The sequence below is a fragment of the Trachurus japonicus genome, chromosome 3 (assembly GCF_045865225.1).
Source record: "Trachurus japonicus isolate A0001 chromosome 3, Traja_1.0".
NCBI classification, from domain to species: domain Eukaryota; kingdom Metazoa; phylum Chordata; class Actinopteri; order Carangiformes; family Carangidae; genus Trachurus; species Trachurus japonicus.
The window spans coordinates 16,210,410-16,238,048 of NC_140909.1; the positions used below are offsets into that span (position 1 = coordinate 16,210,410).

The 27,639-nt window shown below is 41.1% G+C and overlaps 2 protein-coding genes across 4 annotated transcripts; both read right to left on the reverse strand.

The window, feature by feature from the left end:
- Positions 1-33: 33 nt before the first annotated feature.
- Positions 34-10,977, reverse strand: terf2 (telomeric repeat binding factor 2). The gene is made up of 13 exons (XM_085764135.1): positions 10,810-10,977; positions 9,797-9,892; positions 8,806-8,936; positions 6,336-6,422; positions 5,759-5,899; positions 4,856-4,977; positions 4,165-4,677; positions 2,486-2,596; positions 1,573-1,689; positions 1,337-1,483; positions 592-674; positions 459-502; positions 34-321 (listed from the first exon to the last, which is right to left on the reverse strand). The coding sequence occupies exons 1-13, from the start codon at positions 10,958-10,960 to the stop codon at positions 163-165; spliced, it is 1,902 nt and encodes a 633-aa protein (XP_085620261.1). The 5' UTR covers positions 10,961-10,977; the 3' UTR covers positions 34-162.
- A 1,452-nt stretch (positions 10,978-12,429) lies between these two features.
- On the reverse strand, positions 12,430-27,114 carry zdhhc7 (zDHHC palmitoyltransferase 7). 3 transcript variants are annotated; one of them, XM_085764130.1, is made up of 8 exons: positions 26,933-27,114; positions 25,425-25,519; positions 19,447-19,796; positions 18,080-18,204; positions 17,813-17,909; positions 17,158-17,239; positions 16,322-16,452; positions 12,430-15,968 (listed from the first exon to the last, which is right to left on the reverse strand). In XM_085764130.1, the coding sequence occupies exons 3-8, from the start codon at positions 19,789-19,791 to the stop codon at positions 15,786-15,788; spliced, it is 963 nt and encodes a 320-aa protein (XP_085620256.1). In that variant the 5' UTR covers positions 19,792-19,796; positions 25,425-25,519; positions 26,933-27,114; the 3' UTR covers positions 12,430-15,785. The 3 variants fall into 3 exon arrangements, with proteins under 3 accessions (XP_085620256.1, XP_085620258.1, XP_085620255.1); XM_085764132.1 differs by having other exon boundaries at positions 14,821-15,989; XM_085764129.1 differs by lacking the exon at positions 26,933-27,114 and having other exon boundaries at positions 15,516-15,989; positions 19,447-19,792.
- Between the last annotated feature and the right edge of the window lie 525 nt (positions 27,115-27,639).

Here is a 27,639-nt window from a genome sequence, read left to right on the forward strand (position 1 = left end):
CTTTTAAAATGAAGACAAAGACACTCATTGTACAAGTTGAACCGCTGAAAATTTAATAAACTAGAAATTGATGAACTCAAATTTTTAACAATTATTTCAAACATTAGCGTTGAGAACAAGGAAAAAAGATTGAACCGTGCTGAATCAGTCGTCTTGGAACTTTCACACAATGTTTGACTTCTTGAGGGTCCTCCATCTGTCCTTGAGGTTGACGTTTGTTCGCTCTTTGAAGTTGTAATTTGCCTTTATCTTACCCCAGTTCCCCTCACCAAATTTTTTGACGCCTTCTATCAACTTCTGTGTCTCACTCTCGGTCCATTTCTGAAACAACACAACGGGAACACATGTTCTCTTGCTGCTGTGGCACAAAGGATGCTTTTCACATCAATCTTAGCTGGATACTGATACCCGTACACAATACTTCACAACAGATTCCTCAGAGAATTACAAATATTTACCTTCCTCCTCTGGCCTGAAGTTGAAGTGCTGGTTTCGTGCGATCCTATGGGGAAAAAAAAAAAAGATCATCAATGCATGAACAACAATTCCCAACTGGATTCGGACTGAAGCAGATGTCTGATGAAATGTTACCACTGGTTTTTCTGGCGCTGAAATACGACTCTTCATCACTCCATCTTTCCTTGCTCTCCTTTGCATTTTTGACCATTTTTTTCCTGCAAACAAGATCAGTTTAATATAATGTTTGGCACTCTTATTCATAATGTCAATTAAAGATTACTCAAAAAAAAACTACAGCCTAAATAATTTCAATGCTCTTATTCAACAGGGAATAGGAGGAATTTTGGGGTGTCTGGGTGGGTTTAGTTTAAAGGGACAACGAGTAGTTTCTATTTGGTTATAAAAACGTCTACACTTGTTAATGGCTCCATTTTTGATGAATATATTGTTTTGTCTCTATCGTTATTTTGTTATTTTAATTAGTGGTGGAAACGCTGGGCGAGCCGACCAGTGTTTCCTTACTATGCTGCCCGGCGGGTCATGAGAATAACGCTGCCGAATCGCCGTTTATGGTCGGAACTAGGACAGTATGTGATCGTCTTCGAACCTCCGACTTTCATTGTTGATGAATGAAAACATTCTTGGCAAGACGTCCGTCTTGAGAAGAATTTCACCTTGCACGCGGAGGCTCATCATGGTAAATGTAGTATGAGAACACTTCGCTTTCCAAAACTCCTCGTTGTCCCTTTAATAGTCAAGTCATGAAAATAAGTAGCTTTTTGGCAGGTGAACAAGGGCAAATTAATCAATCCTCTGCCACTCACAACAGTGTCACAATCCATTTTAAGCAAAAGCTGCTGGTGTAATCTTCACTAACCATTTTGAACGAGAGCTGTCTGTGTCTTGAGGAGAGTCCCTGTGTGGAGTTGAACTTGTCTGAGGAACTGGGTGAGGTGAGGACAGTTTAGGAGAGGTGTCCAATGAGGAATCCAGGATTTGGATGCCATCTTCACTCCCTGATTTGCTGCACAAATAAGGTTTGCCAAATGCGGTCAATGCATAAGTCATTTACCAACATACTAACAAGATAAATAGAGCTGTGTTGAGACTTGCCCGCTGAGACGATCGCTGGCTGTTTGTTTACGGGTTTTCACCGCTGGGGTCCTGGGGGTGGCCAGGGAATTCTGTGGGTCTTCGTCACTGTCTGATGACAGTTGTCTTGACCTTCTTCTGAATGAAGAGTAGAGTCAAGTCAATTATTATCCAGAAAGGGAGAGCAGTGTTTTGACTAGATGATGTAAAATAAAAATCAAATGCAAACCACAGTGAATTAAATAAACAAAACAACATTGAGGGTTTAAGGAGCCTAGTTTAGACTTTAGTATATTTAGATTTACCTGGTGAGTGAGGCGTTGAGCTGGTTTTGACGTTCTCCCACATTAGTTTTCTTTATGACCACAGGGCCAGGTGCTTCCCCCTCGCTGTCTGAGGACAAACTAGGTGAAGCTCTGCATGACAAAAGAGTGTTTTTTTTTTTTTTTAGAGCAAAACAGTGTTTGAGGAATACACAACCACAAGTAATCTATTTATAATCACATATACAAGGGCAGATGTAAAAAAAAATAATTCCGTCTAGGTTAGCACATACTTACTAAAATTAAGTAATCTGATGATAATGACAGTGATTTCTGAAAAATACGTTCCTGTAAAATTCACTGCTTGTGCACCCGTTACTCTGTTTTTATGGACTGTACTTACCATGACAAAATATGTATACATTCCTTGATTTGTTATTTGCTTCAGAATTAGTATCATTTGGATGGTTTAAGGAGCCTAGTTTAGACTTTAGTACGCCTGTGAATATTCTCATTTGTCCAGGTCATAGTTATCTCAAGGAAATTTAAATCGACCGCTACTGGACTTGGTTACTTGTCTAGGAAGACGTTTCACCTCTCATCCAAGAGGCTTCATCAGTTCATGTTCGCATCTGACCAGGCTAGATAGACTTTAGTATATTTAGATTTACCTGGTGCGTGAGATGTTGAGCTGGTTTTGACGTTCTCCCACATTAGTTTTCTTGATGTCCACAGGGCCAGGTGCCTCCCCCTCGCTGTCTGAGGACAAACTAGGTGAAGCTCTGCATGACAAAAGAGTATTGTTGTTTTTTTAGAGCAAAACAGTGTTTGAGGAATACACAACCACAAGTAATCTATTTATAATCACATATACAAGGGCAGATGCAACAATAATTCCGTCTAGGTTAGCACATATTTTATGTTATATCACTAAAATTAGGTGATCTGATGATAATGACAGTGATTTCTGAAAATACGTTCCTGTAAAATTCACTGCTTGACTTTAGTACGCCTGTGAATATTCTCATTTGTTCAGGTCATAGTTATCTCAAGGAAATTTAAATCGAACGCAACTGGACTTGGTTATTTATCTAGGAAGACGTTTCATTCACCTCTCATCCAAGAGGCTTCATCAGTTCATGTTCGCATCTGACCAGCTTAGATAGACTTTAATATATTGAGATTTACCTGGTGCGTGAGATGTTGAGCTGGTTTTGACGTTCTCCCACATTAGTTTTCTTGATGTCCACAGGGCCAGGTGCCTCCCCCTCGCTGTGTGAGGACAAACTAGGTGAAGCTCTGCATGACAAAAGAGTATTGTTGTTTTTTTAGAGCAAAACAGTGTTTGAGGAATACACAACCACAAGTAATCTATTTATAATCACATATACAAGGGCAGATGCAACAATAATTCCGTCTAGGTTAGCACATATTTTATGTTATATCACTAAAATTAGGTGATCTGATGATAATGACAGTGATTTCTGAAAATACGTTCCTGTAAAATTCACTGCTTGACTTTAGTACGCCTGTGAATATTCTCATTTGTTCAGGTCATAGTTATCTCAAGGAAATTTAAATCGAACGCAACTGGACTTGGTTACTTGTCTAGGAAGACGTTTCACCTCTCATCCAAGAGGCTTCATCAGTTCATGTTCGCATCTGACCAGCTTAGATAGACTTTAATATATTTAGATTTACCTGGTGCGTGAGATGTTGAGCTGGTTTTGCCGTTCTCCCACATTAGTTTTCTTTATGACCACAGGGCCAGGTGCTTCCCCCTCGCTGTCTGAGGACAAACTAGGTGAAGCTCTGCATGACAAAAGAGTGTTTTTTTTTTCTTTTAGAGCAAAACAGTGTTTGAGGAATACACAACCACAAGTGATCTATTTATAATCACATATACAAGGGCAGATGTGTGTGTGCACCCATTACTCTGTTTTTATGAACTGGACTCACCATGACAAAATATGTATAAATTCCTTGATTTGTTATTTGCTTCAGAATTAGTATCATTTGGATGGATGCACATGTTATTGTAATATGTGGGGACATATGGGGGCTTGATTTGTAATTGTATCATGCTCAGACAGCTCTGCAGCGCATGAGTGTCTCCAAGACACTGTCTGCTCGATTACATCTTGAGACACCACTAGAGTCAAAACCGTCACCTCAACTTATTATGAGAATAAAAAGGAGGCCTGTATGATGGAGACAGAGAGCCTCCAGTCCAGGTAGTGACAACTGTGAAGTCTTGACTAATATACATATTTGATTGCCATTTGACTGATCGGAGCAATTCCCTAAAATAACAATCTTTCTTAAGGTCTAAGTCCATTTAATTATTTACCTGCGGGATCTTTTGCTGGTTCGTCTGCGGAGCGTCCGTGAGGGCAGAGCAACCTCAGTGTCTGTTAAATAAAGACTCTGCGAGCCGTCAGACACAGCCAGTGGCTGTGGCAGCTCTTCGGCCCCCAATTCTGTCTCTTGCTCCTGAGAGAGTGAGCTTGTCTGGCTGTCTGGCTCAACCACAAGTTGTGCCACGGTGTAAAGCCGCCGCTTCTTTGGCACTGAATGTGTCTTTGAAAGTGAACCCGCCTGTGTTTCAGGAACAGTGTCTGTGTGTGGTGTTTGTTCTGCTGGGGAGGCCTCCATTGGACTGCCCGATTCTCTCTGAAACAGCCCGTTATGTTCAGGGCTCTTCTCGGGAGAAGGAGAGAGGTGCAAGGACAGGTGCTCTTTTCTTGCTTGCTCCTCCCTCTCCACCTCCTCTTCCAGCTGAGAAAATGTTCTCCCCTTAGAATCTGCAGCCAGAGCCTTGAAGACTTCCGCCAGCCTTGACCTTGGGATGACTGCATGTTTGCTGGAAGAATAAATAGAGAGAAAAAAGAGATTGAATAGAGTGATTAGACCAAAAATTAATCTCACAGTAGAGGCAGTATAGGCCATTAGAAATTATGTGAATTAATTCAGTATTTTATCGGTAATGATGAGCCTCTTTGAAATGTAGTGAAGTCAATTGAGAAGTAGAGCGTGCCTACCATGGTACAAATGACATGTTGATCATTTGTGGACTTATGACGACAGATTGCCCTTGCTGGTCAGATCCAGTTGCAATGCCACTTTGCTCAATAAGCTTTTTGTTGATCAGCTCGGTTGCAGCCTTAGAGACAGATACAAACCAAAAACATTAAAAAACTAAGCATGAAGTTACAGTATCTACTTGACAGATAGCTTAATAGTGTGTAGCTTTAACACCACATCTTTGATTAAAAATCCTTTGAGTTATTGAATTATATATTAATTAGTTATCAGTCTCATGTCAGAAGCCATTCTATGGATCTCCTGTTTCTACTTAAAAACAACACAAGAAAATGTGATAACTGATAATCATTAAAAAGTTACAAAATTACTCTGAGGTACTTCTGTTGCCTGTTTCTCTTGGTTTTGACTTTGCTTATAAAAATAAGAGATAGCACATGTAGACAAACATGGCCAAAACAACAAGATGGCAAAAGCTATGGCCAAGAGAGAGTTGAGAGTTGTATTTCATGACAGGGAGACTCTAGATTGTGTGTTTCTGACAGGAGGATTGTTCGAATTTGTTTCCTATTATTCTGATAGTTTGACAATGGTAAGGATAATCAAGTGTCCTTACAATTAACTCCTTTAAGGCTTTGTGTCTGATGTCAGACCGGATATGTCCGATACAAGAGTCATATCTGGATTGGCTGAACAAACATCAAGGTCATCACATGCAGGGCTTTCATTGTCAAAGATTTAACGGGATTCAGGATTGGTTGATCAAAGTTTTTAAACATGTAACCATCTTTGACCACTTAAATTCAAAATACATCATAAAACATTGAAAAGGCTAATGAAAAAATAAATAAACGTTTCAATTCAATGAGCCCTTTTCTTATGCTGAATTTGTTGAAACATACCTTCTGCAAAAAGGGAACCCTGAAATCGCAGAATTTCTTGCAAAGAGTCAACATTTCTTCCTTGAACTGCTGGAAGTCCATTCCTTCGATGAGTTCATGCTGTTTGCTCTTCTTGCTGATGAGACCCATGTATATAGCTTTCTAAGACAGATAGAAAACAAGCACATGATTAAACATTAGTCAACATTCAAGTCAACATTGTGCTAAAAAATAAAAACAGCAAACTTAACATGAAGACCTTCTAGCTCATCTGGCAACATATCTAACGCAATTACACAATTTTAGATATGTCTTGTTATATTATTGTACACAAAGAACTAATAGCTGCCAACCTAAGTAGATACTCAATTTAGAGTTTAAAAAAGTGAAATGAATGAGTGGGGCATTCAAAAAAATATGCCCATTAAGGTACAACAGACATCATTTCAGCTAACAATATAAACTGCAGCTTTTCTGTAACAATGCAAAGACAGCATGATTAATGGAAATGTATGAATGAGTGTATGAATGCATGCTACAGAGAGTGGCTGTTATCTGCAGATTTAATTCACTGCTGAGTGAACATTACCGAACTCACCTTGCCAATCATTGGTTTAGGAAAGTGTTTGATCAATAGTCCCTTTGCCTTGTCAAATTCATTGTTCTTAATTAAGACTTGCACCATCTAAAGACAGACAAAAACACTCCTTATTAAATTTAATCTCATTAAACTTTGTGAAAGCAACCACACACAAATACAGGAGCACACACATACACACACACACACACACACACACACAACTGCTGCAGCACTTACGTCAAATTGACCCTTTGTCAAGGCCCCGCCCCCCACGGTTACTGTTGCTAGGTTGGACAAACAATGGTCACGGAAGGGTTAACTCCCATTGGAAACCATTGAAAATTAGGCAGATTTAAATTGCTTGTAAGGAAAATTTGAATTAACTTATACATCAGAAAAATAGTGTCCATGATAGAGGACAGACGTGGCTCAATAGCGATTGAACGGGCATTACCTGACTTTTCCGAAAAATGGGGAAAAATCATTGTTTTGGTCACTCACTAGCTAGTAGCTAACGACGCTAGCTAACGTTAGCTACAAGCTAATCTCCGCCGATCTCCCGTTTCTCCTCGTAAAACTTCACAAAGTTCAAAAGACATTAGTAGCGGTAATGTTACGTTTGCTAGATAATTTTGAAGGTATTAGATCTTCTCTGTCTGTGAACACGACCAGAGAGTGGACTGGAGGATGAATGAGCTTCAATAGCACAAAGTACAGCCAGGGAAAAACAGGCTCACTTCTCATGAGGACTGCACACAACAACAACAAACAAACCTATGCAATTAACCCCTGACCTATGCCTACAGCTCCCCCTAGTGGACCACCCCCAAACCCTATTATTAAGCTCAACCATAGACTGTAAAAAGAATGGACGTAGCGTCCGTGACGTCACCCATTGGTTTTGGGGAGTCGTTTTTTTTAATATGGCGGCCTGAACAGCGCCATGTTGGATTGGCCGGCCGAGAGCCCGCCCACTGGCCTCGAAGCAGCCTGTCTCCGGAGCTGCTCGGACCTGTCACTCAACGTTTCCGCGCCCTAATTGGCCAGAATTTTAACCTAATAACAGTAAAACGGTAGAGTTAAAAAAAAATTCACCCCCCTCAGAGTGTGTGTGGGGGTAGAAACTATCGATTGAGACGAAAAAACGTTCTGACACCAGGCTTTTAAAGCAGAACTATGCAGGATTTGGGCTGTAATTATTGTGGCTCAGAGTCACTGTGATGGTAGAGCGACCTGTTATGAGGTGAATGGGGTCTAGGCCAATGCGCTCACCCCCCCCACTGGCTGAAAACCGCACTTGCAAGATCAGTCGTCCGTCTCGGTGTTACAAATCTCGTCAATGGATAGAAGTATCGCGAGAAACTGCTTTACGGCAGTACGAGATAAGAACGCATATGACGTCATGCATGTCACGAATCGTGATTGGTTTGAGTTCGGAAAGTCGGAGGAAACCATGGAAACATGAAATGTTTACTGATGAAGTTCAGCTTGTGGCTAACAGGGAGCTAATGCTAACACAGATACACACACCATGGGTCTTTTATAAGATAATGTAATACATCATGACACACACACACACACCTTCGCGTTTTGGAACCTTTATTCCTGTGTGTGTATGTCTGTGTCTTTGTGCCTGTGTGTGGCTGTATTAGCGTTAGCGCCGTGTTAGCATTAGCTCCGTGTTAGCATAGCGTTAGCTCGGTGTTAGCATTAGCTCCGTGTTAGCATTAGCGCCGTGTTAGCGTTAGCTCGGTGTTAGCAGGGCTTAGCAAACAGCAGTAAACACAAGCACGTGTAGGGGGGGTGGAGGAGGTGGCGGCGGCGAGTTTTTTTTTTTTTTTTTACGACAGTGACATGTGCCTACCAGAACTGTGGGGGAGCTCCGGAGAGGGAAAAAAAGAGAAACCAACGAAGGAGCGAGCTATTTCCGGCCGAGCTGCATAGTTCTGCTTTAACATGTTTACTGAGGATGTAAAGTCGGCGATTTTAACATGGGGGTCTATGGGGAATGCTCCCTTCTGACACCAGCCCCCAGAGGAATTCGAGGGGATTGCAGTTTTTTGAACGCGGAAGTGAGCTTCACTTCTCAGACCGACAACTGCCCCCTTGAGCTCAACTAACAGAAATACAGTACACATGGGCCAAGTAGCCTATGTTTATTGATGTCTTAGGTTTGGGGAATGGGATAAAAATGACTCCAGGAATACGTTCCAGATATCGTGAGTTGCTATTGCAGGAACCCCAGGTACATTTTAACCATATTGAAAAATTATTAAGTAGTTTTTGCCAAAAAAAATTGCTGTCTACCTATCTCGTTTCATAGGGTTTCATTCCAGGGTTGTCCAACCTTAGAATGTTGTGCAACATGGGACATGGGGAGAAGCGCTCTGATTGGTGGATCAGCAGACCAATCAGAAGGCCAACAAAGGGTCAATTGTGTTTATGGAGAAACAGCTGAACATTTGTGAAGAACAAAAAGACTTCTTACCATCTCCTTAATTGAAGAACGTGCATCATTGAGATCCTCCTGTGAGACACTGCATTTCATGGCAAGACTGTCCAGGAGCATCAAGGCCGATTCCAGAGGAGTTATTGAGTGGTCAGACTCAAACAAATAGTCTGTAGGGAAAGAGAAAAAATATATATCCACTAGAAATCATTAGATCACAGTGTGCAGGTAGAACTGGATATTTGCTCACCTGTACATTTCAGGAGATGTCTTGCATTGGATTTTGTACATGCAATGGGCTTTATGCACAGCTCCACTACTTCCTGAAATAAGCCAGCTCCTTTATTTCCTGTCTTGCATTATTGGACCAACTGATTAATCCAGGTGTGCCTGACCATTATTGTGAGGTCAGACACACCTGGATTAATCAGTTGGTCCAATAATGTAAGACATGAAATAAAGGAGCTGGCTTATTTCAGGAAGTAGTTGAGCTGTGCATAAAGCCCATTACACATTTTGTGTAACTAAACAATACTGTGCTAAAATCTCCTTCTGATCATGGCATTACTGTGTATTCTGAACCAAACTGCTAAATGAATGTGAATGGGCTCTATGCACAGCTCCACCACTTCCTGAATTTAAGGCAGGTCTTTCATTTCCTGTCTTACATTATTGGACAAACTGATTAATCCAGGTGTGTCTGACCATTGTGACTACTCAGACACACCTGGATTAATCAGTTTGTCCAATAATGTAAGACAGGAAATGAAGGACCTGCCTTAAATTCAGGAAGTGGTGGAGCTGTGCATAGAGCCCATAGTATATGCACATTTAAACAGGTAACCATGTAAAGATAAAACTCACACACAATATTGCACTTTGACATGAGCTGTATCTGAATGTTTTCTACTAGGCACAGATTTTTTTTTAATGGCATACAGAGAGCCAAATTAAACTCCCAAACACATTGTTGTTGACTAAGAGTTACTGAGCTGATGTCTGACAGTAAGTGAATCAATATTGGTCTCACCAAGTCTTTCGCCATCATATATCCTGGACAGGAAGTGCAATATTCCAATCTTTGTTGGCAGGGTATCAGTGGACTCATAAGGTCGATCCAAGACACCTATAACAAGACAGTGAACAAATTAATTATCATTAATATACACAAGTCCACCACATACAGAGGTTTACTGATCCTGCATACAACAGTGCCACTATTTGAGTTTCCTTGAGACTTTTTATGGTTAAGGACTAATGCACATTGACAATTATAACCTTACTTCAATGGTATGTGTTAGGGAAAAATTGTGAGGTGATGCAGGAAGAAGAAGAAATATCGAAGTTCTGGATGTCTTGTACTGAACAAGTTTATTGGGGCTTGATCAAAGAGAACAGAAAGGGATTGACACAACGTGAGTGCATGATACCACCTCACTTCTGAGAGGCCAGACCACGAGTTCAGATGGCATGTTCCTGGGAGAGAGGGCAGGGCAGATAACTGTCTCTAGCAGTAAGTTATATCTCGGAGAGGGGCATCTAATTCTCAGCATTCAACTATAAGCACAGATAGACAAGACTGCATAGGACATTCAATGTCTTCTCTAACAGTGTGCAATAGACTGCATCAACTGTGCAACTTGGTGTTTGACCTACAATTAGGATGAAATGTCCCTTTTAAGGTGCAGCTTGTTGTGTCGTGTCGCAGGTGCAATACACAAATATCACCACACCATCACTCAGATCCCCATTAATAAAGCGCAACCACGACGCTTCATCCCGCTTACTTTTGATTTGTCTTCTGACAACTTATAACAACTTAGCTAGATGTTTGCTAACCTACGACGTGCTACCCCCCAACAAGAATAATAACAACTGTCGGTGGTAACACACGTGCACAATTCAAATAGGTGAGTGGGGCTTTTTTTTGAGAGAGTAAACAAAACAATCCTGTGACGACAAAGTTGTGTGGACAGACACAGCCACTGACAACAATTGCAGCTTGGGCGCGCAACAGCAGACACATGCCAGTCATTGACTTACTGTTGAGTACACGTCGGAGGGCACAGAAGTCCGCAGCCTGCCCGTTTTCATATGACTCTAAAGCCAGAAACAGATAATAGTCCACTACCCAGCGGTTGGCGATACTCTCGACACCGCTTTGTTGGCCGTGTATAGTTTCCTTTGCCGCCATATTCAGACGATTTCAACGGAAGCTGGGAAGGACCGAAGGTGTAAAAGAGGAGCTGGCGTCACTTGGTGGAGGCGGGCAGTGTGGTGGTGAAATGGGTTCTTCTCCCCCCGAGTAAAATCTCTCAGGCAGCACTATCACAGTTATAGTATGGCGACGCCTCAAACCAGGCAAAAGCGCTGGATATATATGAAGGATCAGATAGGACCGAGGATGAATTGTTTTTTGTTGTTGTTGTTTTTTACAAGTGAAATGACATCGGTACTTGGAGAGCGCAGACAGCGCGCTGCCTGAGAGTCTGAGTTTAGGGACAAAATAATATAAGGATGAGCTTGTTTCTCTCATACCGGAAGAATTCAAGGTTGATGAGAAATAGCCATGGATTTATTACATCCATGGAAATAGCCTAGTTATGTATGGTGCTGTTATAAAAACCAGAAGGGATTTATAAGTTTGTTTATTCGTCTTTGTTTCTCAGTATCTCAACAAATGTTATCAAGGAGTTGGCTAACATAACGTTGTATGATCATATTTGGAGGAACAAACTTCAAGATGTGATTAGACTGAGTAGAGAAGAGGGTGGTCTTAAGATCTTGAATTTCACAGCTTTGAATAGTAGAAACTTTGAAAACATTTCCCTTCCTAACTAACAAAGTACATTTGTGCATTTTTGTAACTTTGTCTTTTTTTATTTGAGAAATGTCTCGTATTCATTCAGATTTTTTGATTACATTTATCTATAAAATGGTTTCATGTGCTCTTTGTCCTAATTTTAATGTTTTATGTTATCTTCATTCAGTATTAAAGAATAAAAGAAATATTGACACCTACTGGACAGAATAGGGCATCTTTGGACATGTACAATCAAGTTAAATAACTGCACATAAAAATCACAATTTGAATCACAGTATAACAACATGAATTGAAAAATGTGCAAAAATATATATATATATTTTTTGTAAAGACAGGCTTATATAAATACATGAAGAAATAATAGGGGTAGGTTTCCACTGTTCTGTTTGTTTTTTAAAGCTTTTTACACTTTTTGTTCAATTGCCACAGCCAGCTCAGAACGCTTTCATATTCCTGTAATGTCCCTTTATGTTTTCATTCCCGGTGTTAAATTTGTTTGTTTGTATTCTCGTGGGATTTTTGTGATATTCCATGCAAACAGCATTGATCACGTGTCTGTTTGTTCAACCACTGATTTGCTTGGAGGTGCATCAGAAAGCACACAAATGTTTTCACTTCTCCTTACTAGATGTTATTTATATTTTCTACTTTTCAAATAATCTCTACCACATGTTTATCCCAATTTCAAGTGAGGCAAACACCCAACCCATCCAACTTCAATGACTTCCGACTGTGATCTTGAGCATGTTCAGTACGAAAGAATTAACACACATTGTTAGGAAACAAATCTTGGGAATAGAGAGAAAGAAATTGTATATCATGGACCATCAATCAAGGGATGACTTTAATTTAATCAAGTTTATTATGCAAAAGAATGACATTTAAAGATAGAAGACATTATAAGATTATGACACATTAATAAAAAAAAAAAACTTGAGTAAAACATTCCATTTATATATTGTTAATAGTAACCTTTATACTTTTTTTTATAAAGCTGAAGGACTTGTTCTTGAAGTAACTTTCTCTCGGAGTAAGAAATAAAACCTTTCTCAACTTTTCATGGCAATGTTATTGATAAATCTGTGATTAAACATCCAGCCTGTTAAGAATCACTACTATACATCACAAAATGCTCTTTACCCTAGATTTTCTGCACAAATCTCTAACTAGTGTGAGAAAAACCTTTGACAGAATAGTGTTTGTGTTGGTTTACACAGTTTCACACAGCATACATTTCCCTCTCCATGGTGATTGTTGTTTGTCTTGAACATACAGCAGAGTGGAGATAGGCATCGGCTCAAAAACACATTTAACAGCATAACCCTTTAAAAATAATCATTTACTGATTCTATTGCTGAATGTAAAACCACATACCCTGTGACAGGACCCCAGCTTAAGACATTATGATTACAGCATCTGAGTTTGGTCATGAAACAGGACAACCAACCAAGCTTGGCCCTATTTTTACCCAATCAATACAGAATATTTGTCAATCCACAATTAGCTCTGATGTTCTGCTACAAATACAATTCACCAAGTTTAGCCGTATTCTTTGTCCACTGTTACCTCAAGTCCTGCTTCAGTTATTTACTTGTATTCTAATAGAAATTTAGTGTTTATTGGACTCTAGGCCTCTTACTGGCTCTAGATGTATAGTAATGTTAGAACTAATAGTTGCAACTATTTTTTAACAACAGCTTCTGCTTGGTCAACCAAGTCGACCTATTTGACCCTATTTGTGCATCTCTCAAACTAAAATGGTACAAATTTCCCTGTTTTACAATACACTCTGTCTTATGCTTATGATCTTTAAGGACATGCCCTGTGTTTGGCTGAATTTGACTTGTTTTCACTTTGATACTCACACATCAGAAAGTACATTGAGCATGTCAGGAGAAGGGACAACATAAATATGACATTGTTGAATAGGAAAGTGATATTCTCCCAACATTTACCCAGAAAACTGTTGCTGAGGTGATGTAGGCAAGCAGATTAAAATTAGAAATAAGAGGCCAGCATTAATAAAAAAAAAAAACAATCCCCTGATATCAGATAGCTTTCAGTGCTGTGTCCCTTAGTCCCAAAATAGATAAGTTGTACATTCTATAGACAATATATGTCTTAAAACACCCTGGCCACAGAACGTCAGATATCATCATGTAGTGTAAACAGTGGAGACAGAGACCCTTCTCCTGACAACCACAGATGAGAACAAACAGCAGTATATTGTCCAACACGCCATAAAAATTAGACTTTGAGAATCTAGATTTGACAACACTGACAGCCTATCAGTCTGGACTTCCATTTAAACCTTGAATTCTTGATTCAAAAAGCCACATTCATCCAGTGCAAACAGGCCCGTTACTTATGCAGAGTAAAAATAGGAGACACAGTTGTCACAATGTGAGAAAACACTTTCATTAATATGGCAATAATGACAAAATCTTTCAAGATAATAAATTCACTTGACGGAATGATTTTAAAAGGCATGGATAAGTGTTCTAATAACACTGGGAAAGTATCTGCTACTGTGCTGCCACTGGATGTTACAGGCCTGACATTTCTGGAGTGAAGTAGGTAAGGCCTCGCAAGCATTTGCTGAGCTCCCCGAGACTTTGTTCAGTATTAAAGCTTGTATAATGAGTGCACTACCTCAGCCTCTTTCAGCAAAGAAGATCCTTTATAATTCTACAGGCTGGCTGCACAACAGAGCTTGGCTCTGCAGACCAGAATGAGCTCACAATGAGCCAGAGGAGGTTGTACTAGTATTTTCAATTCTCCTTTTCAAAGGCGATACCGAGTTGCACCACGTGGTGGCCAAGGAGCATGCAAAGCCACTATGTCTGAGACTTGGCTCTGTCTCAACGGGTTTTGTAAGGTTGTTTTTCAGGGTTTAAATGCTGTGAAGTCTTATCCAACTGCTCTTGCCCAAGGATTCCTACTATACACAGACGTAGCCTCCAATTTTTCAAATACAGAAAACTTCATGAGTAAAACAATTCAAACTTAATAACATTCTGTCTTTTCAGCAGCTTAAGTTGCTCAACCTGAATCCCTTCATTTTGAAAATGCAGGGAGGCTCATCAGTGGAGGGTCACCAATCAGTAGAAGAGAAAGAGATGTGGAGCAGCCTGCAGGAGTGGTGGAATAGAAAGTTTATGAACACAGACATCATGACTAATAAAAACAGATTTTTTTCCCCCCCAAAAAAGATTTAGAATAACAGTAGTCATCTCCAGTGAGTCATTTATGATCAATTGTTGAGGAGTGGTTTCTGTGATGAAAATTGAAGAAGCTTCAGCAGTTTAAAAAAAAGGAACTGAATGGATTCATACTGGCTTGAGTAATGTTAAGAAGGGGCAATTTCAACCCCAGGCAGAAAAAAACATGACAAAGGAGATGAACTGATAGGAAAAGCCACTCAGTCCTCTTGAATAAGAATGAGGCTTGTGTTCACAGTAGCCTGTTCATTCATTTGAACATACTAAAAGCCTCATTTTCTGGCTGAGACGCTGACTGATTGAGCTGTCATACATGCAAATCAAGGTGGCGCAGTTTTATTTCTGATGTCCACTGCGCTCTGGATCCAGGCTTGTTCTCAAGTGCCATGTAAGTAGTGCATGTCATTGACTGCGTTTCCCTTGTCCGGGTCCAACAGAGCAGTTTCAAGCATTTTCCCATTTAGATTCACGTCGGGTTCCAGCAATGGTAAAAGATATGTTGCTGATCTCAAAAAATTCAAACACTAATCTCGAATCTCATGTGCGTAGCAGAGAAAACAAACTGCTGGGGTTGTGTACTGAAGGTGCATAAATTGGGTTCAAACAGCACCTTGGATGGTCTCACGGGGGAAAAAAAGACTCACTTGAGTTACATACTGCATGCTTTACCTGAAAACACAAACAAACCAAAAGCTGCTCATGTTAAAAACAATATTTCAGATCCTCAGCGTACTCGTGCAGACCGGAGGTCTCAGGTCTGTATCAGCAAGTTTGAGCGAGAATACAAACTTTCAGTGGCGGTTTATTGATGCACTTGGGTCCCACTAGAGCAGCCAGTCTCCCCGTCACTCAAGCACGAAAGATGAGCTAAGGGATCAGAGGTCCATCAGCCCCAGCCGAGCGGGGCAGACAAGAAATCTTGCTTTAGAGAGATGATCCAAGTGTTTCTGACCCTGCTTCAGTATGCTCTGGTCTCAGACTGAAAATTCAGACCCGCTGCGGCGACTGTGGGTCAACAGCAACAGGCGTCGCAGACGGAGGCCAGTGAATGGATTGCACCATAGCAGAGAGGGTGGACTTCCGAACACAGCTTTCATTCCGTCCCATCTCATGCGACGCTCCCATGTGGGCTTCTCGTTTTTAAGACGTTCGATCTCCTGCAAGACATTGAAACCCCTCTGTAAATGAAAGATTCCTCATTAAGTTACCTTATTGCTTTGGCTCATTAACATGGTCAGATTTGCAATTACAGCAAAACTAGAAAAACCATTGAGGCAGACCTTAGACAAGAAAACAAAGTATCAATAGATGACTGAGAAAAGTGTTAAATTAAACTAGTGAAATATTTATCATATATAAATCTTAAGAGGACAAAGTCATGCACAAAGACTACAGCTGCCTTATCTAGTTTCTACATGCCTTTATCTGATGACCATCCCTGCCACCCCCACCCACACACACACACCCCTAACATGAGGAGCAAAGCTTGTGGGCTGCCATGGATACTCACCGTCTCGTCATTGCAGATGGAGTGGATCTGCGTACCAAACATTACAGCTGTGAAAGTGAGGAAGAGGATGGCTTCCAGACAGAGGAAGATCAGCAGCAACACAGACACCCCTGGAGAGAAGGTACTGCACTCTGGTCAGAGAGGGAGAGGAGGAGAGGTTTGTTTAATTTCCACTGAACAACTGAATTGTTACATTAATCATCACCAGAGGTGTTTATATCCTAAGTGGACATATTCCTAAGCCCTTTTTTCTCCCCCTTGAAGGTCCTAAAAGCTGCAACATGGGCCCACAAGGACTGGGTGTGCACGCAGCAACTCTAATGCATCTAATCCAAATATGCCCAATTTTGCTAAGATGGAAAACCAAACCTACACAAAAAAATTGTTGGAAAATGTGGAGTAAGAATGATCTCCAGTGTAAATGAGACTTTTTGCACCTGTCAGCCTGTAGCCTTGAATATGAGAACCAAGTATGTGTGAAATATTTCTTTGCTAAGCCAGAGTGTTGTCCTGTAGAGGGCAGACATTGGGGCTCTAAGAATGAAATATCATCTTCATTTTCTGGTTCATTCCTACAGAGAGACCCACAAGGGAGCAAGAAAAGATCAATGGCAGCTCTGCGATGATTTTTCTGCACAATGCCAGTGAACTGTGTAGAGCAGCTCTTCTAACAACCAGACAACAATCTCTTTCTTTTTTCCTGTCTGCTCTGTTAGTCTCAAGCACTCCTTTAAATAGTTGTCTTTCTTAATCATACACTACTTTATCACATTCTGTTTGTATTTTTGAGTCAAACTCAATGTTGTAGGTGATGCAACTAGAGAGACAGGCCTCACCGTTCCACTGGACCTTGATACAGGTGAAGAAGTGCATACCACTGAGGCCCAGGGCATGCGCAGAAATCAAGGCTATGTACATCTGTGCAGGAAAAAGGACAAAACAGAAATAGAGTGAGAAAACTGCGGCAGAGAAAGAGCTAAGGGGAGGGGCCAACAAGTTTGGTTTTCATATACAGTATGTTAATCAGCCTACCCAGTTTTATGTTCACAGTGAAACCTACAGTTCATAAAAAAATGTTATTATAGGTCATGTATTTTTTACTGTAACTCCCCCTTATCTCTGGCAGTCTGAAAGGAGAACAAACTGAAAATTTAATCACACGAGTGACCTTGTGCTGCTCAGCCATATAGGACAGCTTTATGTTTCTGTCGGCAAAAAGTTGTAGTCAGCACATGAGGTCATAAAAAAGTGCTGATGTTGTAAGGAGAATCACAAATGGCTATTTCATGTAGACCTGTGATTGCGGTGTAAGACCTTACTGCTGAGTTATGATCCTCAGCTGGTTATTTCAACATGACATACAGGCAAATTTCCCCACTAATCTGATATAAAAATGATTCTATTATATAAAATTGTAAAACGCAATCTCTGATTTCAAATATTTTCAGTAAATAAATAAAGACTACTCCATCAGTACCTCTGTGTACTTACAGTGAAAAGAACAAAGAATCTCTGATTCTTTTCTCCTACACAGTTATTGACCCAGGGACAGTGGTGATCCATCTTCCGGATGCATCTTTTACAAATACTGCAGGAAGGAAAGAGAAGACATTAACGGATGACAGACTGACTGCTGATGCTAATGTCATCAACTACACTGCTGCTGTCAACACAAATAAATGTGTCAACAGATGTTTGTTTTTTTTTTAAATATACTTTGGATGAATGTGTAAAACTGGGGGGAGCAGCTTCACAGACCTGCAGTGGTGTGCCCTCTCAGGCTTGATACTGCAACACTTTGGGCACTTGTAGATGACCTCACCAGGCTTCAGCTGCAAGCTCTCCATGTACTCCTTGGTTGCGTTGCCCTTAGGAACTGCACCCTGAGACAGGCAGCCAAAGACAAAAAATGTTGGCTGTTACAAATAGATGCAATATGCCATGGGCTAAGACAAGTCAGTCTGCCTTTGTGCAGTAACACTTTAAGATTGGTAGTGGGTTTTTTTTAGAGAGTCTACGTGTTAGTTTGGCTTTATCTGAAATTACTGGAAATACCTTTGTCCAAACAAGTTACTGCTACTACTAGAGTAAACCACAGTCAACAAACTAGCACCTAAAATGAGACACAGAAATTAACTCCTAAACCTTAGTTTGACAGACCACCGCTCAGCCTTCTGTGTGCTATTTTAGGCTCTTAAATACAACATTTGTTGATGCTGGGCTATTTGGCTAGAAGGCACAGGAAGAGCTGTCATCAGACATCTAGTTTTTCTAAGTCAACATTACAGCAGCACTAACATTTGACCTATAGCCCCCTGTAGCATGAATTAGCTGAAACCAAAGCTAGGCAAAAGTATCAGCATCAATGCTGAATAATCCCTGGGGGGAAGTCACCCAATCATTGAAATATTCCAAGGTGAGGTATCATATAGGAGAAATAGAAAGCTGCTTTTAATGGAAATAACATCAATTTAACTTAAATATTGAAGGAAAAACTGTGAACAATTAAAATAAATTTCTGATGGACACGGAGAGCATTTACAGTTGTTCAGATGTGGTGTAAATGTCCTGATCCAACAAAGAACCTGACTTTGCACTCGAGGCTTTACTCACTGGGAATATTGGGCTGAAAACTCCCAGTACTGTTACCAGACTTGCAAATTAAACTGCTGTGGCAGACGACTCTGAGACTCAGACAGTTTAGTAGGCCGCTCTACACAGCCTTCACTTTCAGCGCAATCCTCACACACAGGCCGTCAGCTCCGTGTCCCAGATTACATCAGTGAGTGATTACAAGCGTCAGAGTTTCCTGCTCCTGCTGAAACAGGCACTATAAAAAAGTCTTCAACTTGCAAATCAATATATTTGTTTTTTAAGTAAGATAATTCTTCATACAAAACATTCACATTTTGTTTTTAACCGTAACCCATCATTTATTCTGTATTGTTTTTGATGAATACCAGATGTGTAGTATGTTTATATTGCATTGTGACATTTGTTTTGTTCCGCTCGTTAACTCTATCCCCATTTTCTCTTCTTCACTTTCAAACCCTGCTCGGTGCTTTCTTCTCTTAACTCTCTGTATAATCACCATTACCCACTCCTACTCTCTTTAACATCCTTACCGGGTCAGTTAACATCGTGCGCATATGTGAGGCCAGTGCTAGCACAGCCAGAGAGTTGAAGGTGGCCCCGTTCAGGAGCGAGTACCAGAAGCTCTTGGCAGGCAGCAGCATAACAAAGTTCACCACGAATTCGGCGTACAGCACCAGGAACCAGGTCATGGTTGCACACACCATCCCGCAGCTGTCCTGAATGAACCACAGTGTGCGGTTCCCGGCTGTGTGGCCCGCGTGGGGACTCCCGACCATCACTCCGGCTGCCAGGCTCCCCGTCTCCACGTCCGCACCTGCCGACAGCAGCGGGTGGTGCTGCTCCATGTCTCGCAGTCGGTGGTTTGAAGACTGCATCCTGCCTTTGGGAAGAGGAAATTTGGAGGATAGAAATTAGGCTTTATGTCTCAAAGACAATGGACAAGACAATGCATGGTAAAAAAAAACAACAACAAATCAGAGGCTGCAGTTTTAGGGTTGGGCACTGTTTGAAATTTAACGATTCCGATTTCATGTTTCGATTTTGGTTCCTAACGGTTATCGTTCTCGGTTCTTTTTCCCACAGAATTACGTAGATTCTATTTGTGGCGCTGGCCGGCGGGGAATGGGGTCTTAAATGTATCAAGTGAAGTGAAATAAATATTACATTCATTTAAATGACTTAACAATAACAAAATATTTGGCTAGACTACACTTTTGTGTAAAGCACAAGTCACACAAAGTGACTTCACTTTCAGTTGCAAAGTTTTTTCATTCGTCATTCAACTCTGGATCACTTCAGCCAGCCGTCTTCTCTGCGCCAGCAACAATCCTTCCTCTCGCGGATGCTCCTGTTTTTACTCAAGCTCCTCTTATTCTGTTGCCAAGTTATTCCACTCGCCGTTCTGTATGAAACGTAAGAGCAGAACACGGAATGGGGAGCATTGTTGTTCGCAGTCGCGCAGCTCTGCAAGGAAATACGTTTTTCACACGCTGAAAAAAATAGAAAATCAATATATGCTGGCCTATTGCACAGGAAATATTAACTTCTTCTTTCTTGTTTTACCGGCGGTGGGTGTGGCGAATGAAAATTGTTTAAGAATCGTTTAGGGGGACCGAAATTAAAACTTCTTAACGATTCAGAGAGGTTTGAGAAATTTGAGACTGAGGTAGAGGAATTAATAATGATGTAATTATATATATCAGATGGACATATGACACAACAGCTGATATAATAAGATAATAAGAAAATTATAGGAAAGGTACTCAGGATTTTGTTGTTGGTTAGATATCCAACTGGCATGCCCTGTCACTAATGGGGCAAAGAAAATGTATAAACAAGACCTTGGACTCAACTCTTCAAGTTCAGTGCCCTTTGAGTCGTGCAGCTGTTATTACAAGGGACATGAGTCACTGGAGGTTTCGTCTACTGTATTCATGTCAAGGTCACAAGAGAACCTTCAGGACCGACCCCAGAGACCATGTCCGCAGCTTCAAGATAAATCAATGGCCGCCCCGCTCCCTTTAGGAAACTGATCCTGCAGCTGAGGTACATGTGTATGAGGAATACGGGCTAATAATAATCTGTAGACCCAGTTACCTGCTGCTGGCAGGCTGCACTGTGACTCTCTGAGACAAAGTAAGCCCACAAAACAAGGCTGTACCCAAATAATATGCTGCAATTTTAGGTTTTCTTGGGGGGGAAAAAAAGAACAGTCAGCCAGTTTACAACATAACTGTAATGGGATATTTTGCTTCCAGATGACACAAACACACCCATTTTTTCTTTTGCTAATCAAGTTCACCAGGGTCTGTCCTGAGATCTGTGTTTTCCTTGCAGGATGTCATGCTATCTTATCTGAGTATGATGACGCACTACCCAGAAAAATATCATTGGAATCTGATTCATTTAAGCGTTTAAACCAGTTTCAAAGCTTTTCCTTTTCCAGCTGTATCACTGTAGAATATCAATGTGGTGCATATGAGTGTTTAACTATAGAATACGTACTGCATGTTCAACTGAAAAAGGATGTTGCTAAACAGAGACTGTCTTCGCATGGGCTGTAGGTCTGTCATCATCTTACACAGGAAAAACAATTTAAGAGTTGTGCTAAGCCTTACCTTACATTAGTAAGGCTGATAAAGTAAGCAACGGCACTTATCTGAGCTGTATAGTGGAGGGTCATTTGTTGATTTAGTGCTACTGTGGACTGGTGTGGTGCTTTGAGGCAAACGACATTAAGGATTTAAATCGAATAAGACATTTCCAGTGAAATGAGTGCTGCAGAGCTAAGCTGTTTGTCTTTAGCAGACGAGCTGACCACACTGCTCTCTAAACACCACACTGCTATTTGTTTCTGCTTGCATCCAAAGACTTTCCATGTCAGTGACTGTCCCTGAAATTGCTTGCAATACTAAAATGCCAAAGGGGCCGAGAGAATTTTGGCCTGTGAAGCTGAAACCCCAAACCAGAGAAGACATCTTGCCACACAGTGATTTCATGGTAACTGGTTCAAAATAATGGAGACGTTCTATTAAAAAAATGTGTGAAAAAAAAACACTTGTAGCAATGTATTTTTAAAGTTTGCCTCCCTGAGCTAAGCTCAATCATTCTTTGTGTACTCTAAGCCTCACCTTTCTCTAAATGCCAAAGAAATCCAAAGGATACTTTGCAACATAAATGCTACCAAATCTCCCTTTTTGCAACCAAATATCGTATCTGTTTAGTATTAATACCGCTCTATTACATCTACAGGTTATTTGGTCCCACACATAACACCGAGTACCAAAGCTGAAAAAACAAGTTTAAGATATATATACATACAGGTCTAATTTGTTACTCTCACCTGCACACACATCATTTACCTACACATGACATGTGCAGGTATAGTATATGACAGTGTGTGTCAGTGATTAATGAAAGCACAGCTTAAGTTACTTAAAAAAATACATTTTTCTACATTAAAAATGTCATGGCTGGATGACAGCGCCGTCTCTGTTGACAGAACCATTTCACACAGGAAAATGATGAAGGCTAAATATTGGAGCATCTTGTGGTAACGGAATAAAAATTGACTCACACCTTTGATTTACTGCTTCACAGCAGCATGTTGTAATGATGTGAAAAAAACAGAAACCGTTTTCAATGTTTGTCAGTTGGGAACAACTGAAGACAAGAGGCTCATTCGGTAATAATCAACTAGAGGTGTGTCGGGAATAACTCATGGTACATGCACGAGAGCACAGGCGGTCTTATTACACGTGTCAGCATGAAGTTATATTGATGTTTGATATTCACAAAGCTGATGCCAGGGGAACCACAGGAGCTGTGGAGAAATACTGGAAAAATAGTAGCAAGCATTTTTTGACTACAAAGCTCCTTCCAGACTGTAATGAAGAGACATGACTATTAAATAAAAATGTCAAGAATTATTATAGTGATACGAAGACACGTGTGACCTGAAAGATGCAATACTACCGGTATCTGTAGAGGTTCTATTTGTCCTTGGTAAAAGGTGCCTCGGTTAAAGGGACAATTTAGGTTTATTGATGTGGGGTTGTGTGAGGTACTCATGAATGGTCGACACTTTACCTGCAGTAGATTCTGACCAGGATCACAGACAGACTATAAGAGCTATGCGTTATTGTGCATGGGGCCACCAGTGTTGTTGTATATCTCTCCGGTTTACAGTAGCACCTGTGTGTTGGACTAAAGCAGTTTGTTGGTTGAAAAAGCGTCGTGCTAAAGAGCAAAGTACTGAGTTTTGGAGGGTGAAGATCTGATTGTTTGTGGGAGAGGGAGACTATTCCATAGTTTGGGACCAGTAACTAAAAAGGCTCTGTCACCTCTTGTTTTTAGTTTTGTAGGTGGGATGAACAGCAATGACTTGTCAGTGGATCTGAGCAGACGAGAGGTGGAGTAGGGGGTGAGGGGTTCTGAGATATAATCTGGTGCTAATCCATGCTGTGCTTTAAAAACAAATTAAAGTATCTTAAAATGAATATTTAACAGGTAACCAGTGAAGTGTGGCCAGAATGTGCAGGTCACAACTTCTCCACAAGAGTGTTTTGGAGTTGTTGGATTGTGTATTTGATGAGTTTGATGAGGGAAAAGCTAAACTACTGTGTGCCTCCATTGCGTTAGCTGAGCAGCTCGCGTCTCTGCCCTGCCGATCTAAAAACAGCTTGCACCGACAATTAAAGGTAATAATTAACCTACTCCTATGACTATAGGGATTATTCTCTCCTGTACTGGCCACACTTCACTGGTTACCTGTTAAATATAGGATTCATTTTAAGATACTTTAATTTGTTTTTAGATCACCAGCGGTTTGACGCCATGCTGTTTTCCTTTTGAACCACACCAAAACAAACAAAAAAATGCTCTTGGCTAGTTTAGGGCATATTGATTTCTCTGTGGACAATGAGAAGCAGGCCCATTAAAACCACACCAGCTGCTTGTCCAGCTGTCTGCCCTTCCAAGTCAGAGGGCACAACACAAGAGCCACTGCTCCCTCTCTCCTCCTCGCCTTATCCCTCCTCTTCTCTCTCTCTGACACAACCAACAGTCTCCTCAGTGTCATCCTGCTCAAATCACTGCTGGGTCACTCTGTTGCAGAGTAAGCACACGCTAAGTCATAGCAAGGGCCAACATGTAGTGTTAAAGAACATACATTAGAATGAAACAATACGTAAGCCTAAAATAATACAGAAAGATATAGGCTTTGATTTACTCTGTGGTTTTATGTTTTACTGTTACATCTCAAACTTGCCAAACAGCTTAAAGGGATAGTTCAACATTTTGGCAAATTGGCCCATTGACCATAATTGCTATAGTCATAGCAGTAGGTTCGTTACCTTTAATTGTAGGTGTAAGCTATTTTTAGTACAGCGGAGCGCAGCAGCAGGCTGCTCAGAGCTACACTATGGAGGCTAAGGGAATTTCTTGGTTTCCCTCATTAAACTCATCAAATACAAAATCCCAAAACTCCACAGTGCTTTTGTAGACAAGTTGTGACCTGCACAATCACCACGCTATGAGATAATGACGGAACGATACGAAACTGAGCCGTTTTCGAGGTAAATTCATACAAAACCGCTGATGCGCGTTGCGTTCAGGGACAGTTTTTCAGCAAGCAGTCTCCGTATTTACCCTGTATTTACCTCGAAAACGGCTCCGTTTCGTATCGTTCCGTCATTATCTCATAGCGTGGTGAATGTGCAGGTCACAACTTGTCTACAAAAGCGCTGTGGAGTTTTGGGATGTTGAATTTGATGAGTTTAATGAGGGAAACCAAGAAATTCCCTTAGCCTCCATAGCGTAGCTCTGAGCAGCCAGCTGCTGCGCTCCGCCGTACTGAAAATAGCTTACACCTACAATTAAAGGTAATGAACCTACTGCTATGACTATAGCGATTATGGCAATGGGCCAATTTGCCAAAATGTTGAACTATCCCTTTAATGGCCAAGGTAATTTCATTCTTCCTGAAAACAGTAAGAACCAAAAATAAAACCAGCCCTGGCCAGGGATACTGACACAGCCAAATAAATCATGATGGAATCTAATGGCCAACAACGTTACAAGCAGAATCCAAATCTGGCTTGTTATTTATATAGATCCCTCTGTAAAAGGTTCTTATCGACAACGTTCACAACCAAATAAAAACCTTTGTATTTAATACCGCAAGGCAGGTTTATCCAGCCCTAAAACTCATTGAAACACTTGTGCTACAACTGAAGTGGGCATTTATCAAAGCTGACAGCTGGCTCATTTACTTAAAAAAAGCCATATCAAGTTACTCGACACTGCTTTTGTCTATCTTTAAATGCTTGCTGTCTACATTAATTGGGTTGCAAATGACTTCTTAAGGTAAGGGTCTCAGTGAGGGGGCTTATCAAAACAAGAATGTCACTCTTCCAGCTTTTGCACAAGACCAAACCGATAGCTGCCCTCTCTGTTAGCTCAAAAAACACTGAAACCAAAAGAGGCCCAAGATAAGGGGGAAACCTACCTAATAGGTGTCCTCTTCACAATAGCATGCTGTGATGTCTACCTCCTGGATCAGCACTGAGGATGAAATACATAGACTGCCATGTAGGGTGCCACCTGTGAAAAACATGCACAAAATATGTTAAATCTTGACAACCTTGGACTAACACACATTTCATTTATTTGTTAAGGACTGCACAACAAGTCGGCAGAATTTGCTTTCGGCACAGCATAGTAGCACATAGTACTGTGTGGCAGTGTGGCACTGGTATAATTAACTGAGACTACTGCAGTCTAATACGGCTCTACATTCATTAAATTAAAGTTAACTCGTTGCTTAAACAATTTACATCAGTGGATGTGGTAAATATTCATTTTAAATCAGGAAAAAATTTAACAGCATCACAAGCTGCATCTGAATTAACGAGTCTGTAAACACTGTCATCAAAAACTTTTCAGGAAAGTGTAGCCTATGCAGCGCTGCTGTATCAGTGTTCACCTAGTGCAAATGGTAAAATGTAACACATTTAATATACTGCAAACTGTGTATAATCTAAAAAGTTGCCCCACACAATATGTCTCATGCTTGCTTCCTCTATGAGTATGAGTATGTGTGTTGCCCGGGATTTTGCAAGTGTTTCCTTCTCACTCCAAGGAAACACACCCATCATGCCGGGCTATTCATAGCAATGTGGTGACACTGCAAGTATTTTCTGCCAATAGTCAGTGGTGTAATCATAGATTTCTCTCTACTGTCTCTGAGGTGACAAATCAGTCCTGTCCACTGTGTTTTGACCACTTCGATGTCGCCCAGGTTTCTACCCAAACCATCAAACTGCAGTAGTAACACACTAACACCGACAGTAAATCACGGTAGTTGCTCCTAAGCTGCACACTATCGATCGCCTCCGCGGTGTTTTTTGCACAAAAAAATGCTGGTGTATGTGTCTTCCTCCTTTTTGTAGCCAAAACAAACAATAGCCCATTGGGGGATGCCGCTCAAGTGAAATATATAACTAATACTTACACGTTTTTTTTTTGTAAGTGACAGCAGACCACTCTAACCTTGAGTTCAACCACACAGACCACACACACTACAGCACCTCAACAGATTAGTTAGCAAGGTGTGATTGAGATAAGCGCCTGTCTGTCCTCACACACCGACGAGACCGTAAATCACCACCTTCTCATTTATCATCCGCCATCGGTGTTAATGCTCGCATTAGTGGAGCTACCCCCCGGGTCCAACAGCAATCCACGGGTCGCCCTCCCTGCCGCAAAGATAACTAAAGGTCGTGACTGAAACTGAACGCGCACACACATATACATACACACGCACAAACATGCACACACACAACAGGCACCGCGCCTCGCTAGCTTGACACTTCACTATGATTTGCACTGGATCTCGCTTGCTAACTAGCAACGGACGGCGGCTAACCCCGGGCTAGCATGCTAACAATGTTATGTGAACGACGAGTGGGGGGGCGGGGGGAGTCGAGCCTCCCGGGTGACAGCGACGCCACATACCTTAATATTTCTGATTTATTTCACTGGGGGCGTCTTCTTAATACATTGTAGTGTTCCGGTTATGCTCCAGAGCTCCAACGCCGTCAAACCCCACAGTGGCAGCAGGCAGCAGCAGCAGCAGCAGCAGCAACACATCAGACAGCGACAGCGACCAGTAACGGAGGAAGCTTCCGGGATTCGCTTCGGGCTTCTACGGAACCCGTCGAGAACTTCCGGATAAACTAACGTTCGGTCAAACAGCACCACCCAGTGGACTGCTACAGAACTACACCCACACAACTGCGATAATCTCAGTTCTCCACTCGCGGGTGCTATTGTTTTAATTCACTGCATGGCACTCCTCGGGTAAACTGAACACAGTGTTGTTGACACGCTGCGATTTTAAGATAACCTATAGAGATGTACTATATGTATGCAAGATATTTGATTTGATTTTTATTTGTCTCAAACAAGCACATCAAAAGACAAACAATCTATGTAAAAAGAAACAAAAACAATAATGATAGCCTACTGTGCAAGTTAGAGAAGGGGCTGAAGGAAGCAAAGTTTATCAAGTTCAGCCCCCCTGATATAACAGTGCATAGGTGTAGTAGGTGTTCTAGGTAGGCAGGCACATGTTAACTCATTTTGATCGATTATATAGGCCTATATCAGTAACTACATCTTTCCTAGCATTAATTTGCCATTGACCTACAGAATAACGAGCC

Coding starts and splice junctions, on each gene's coding strand:
- terf2 (XM_085764135.1), bottom strand. CDS start 10,960: ATGGCGGCAAAGGAAACTATACACGGCCAACAAAGCGGTGTCGAGAGT. Junction 9,893..10,809: donor CCTCCGACGTGTACTCAACA/GTAAGTCAATGA, acceptor GTCTTGTTATAG/GTGTCTTGGATCGACCTTAT. Junction 2,597..4,164: donor ACCAGCAAAAGATCCCGCAG/GTAAATAATTAA, acceptor TTTGTCATGCAG/AGCTTCACCTAGTTTGTCCT.
- zdhhc7 (XM_085764132.1), bottom strand. CDS start 19,791: ATGCAGTCTTCAAACCACCGACTGCGAGACATGGAGCAGCACCACCCG. Junction 17,910..18,079: donor GAGAGGGCACACCACTGCAG/GTCTGTGAAGCT, acceptor TCCTTCCTGCAG/TATTTGTAAAAGATGCATCC. Junction 16,453..17,157: donor TATCAAGGTCCAGTGGAACG/GTGAGGCCTGTC, acceptor CTCTCTGACCAG/AGTGCAGTACCTTCTCTCCA.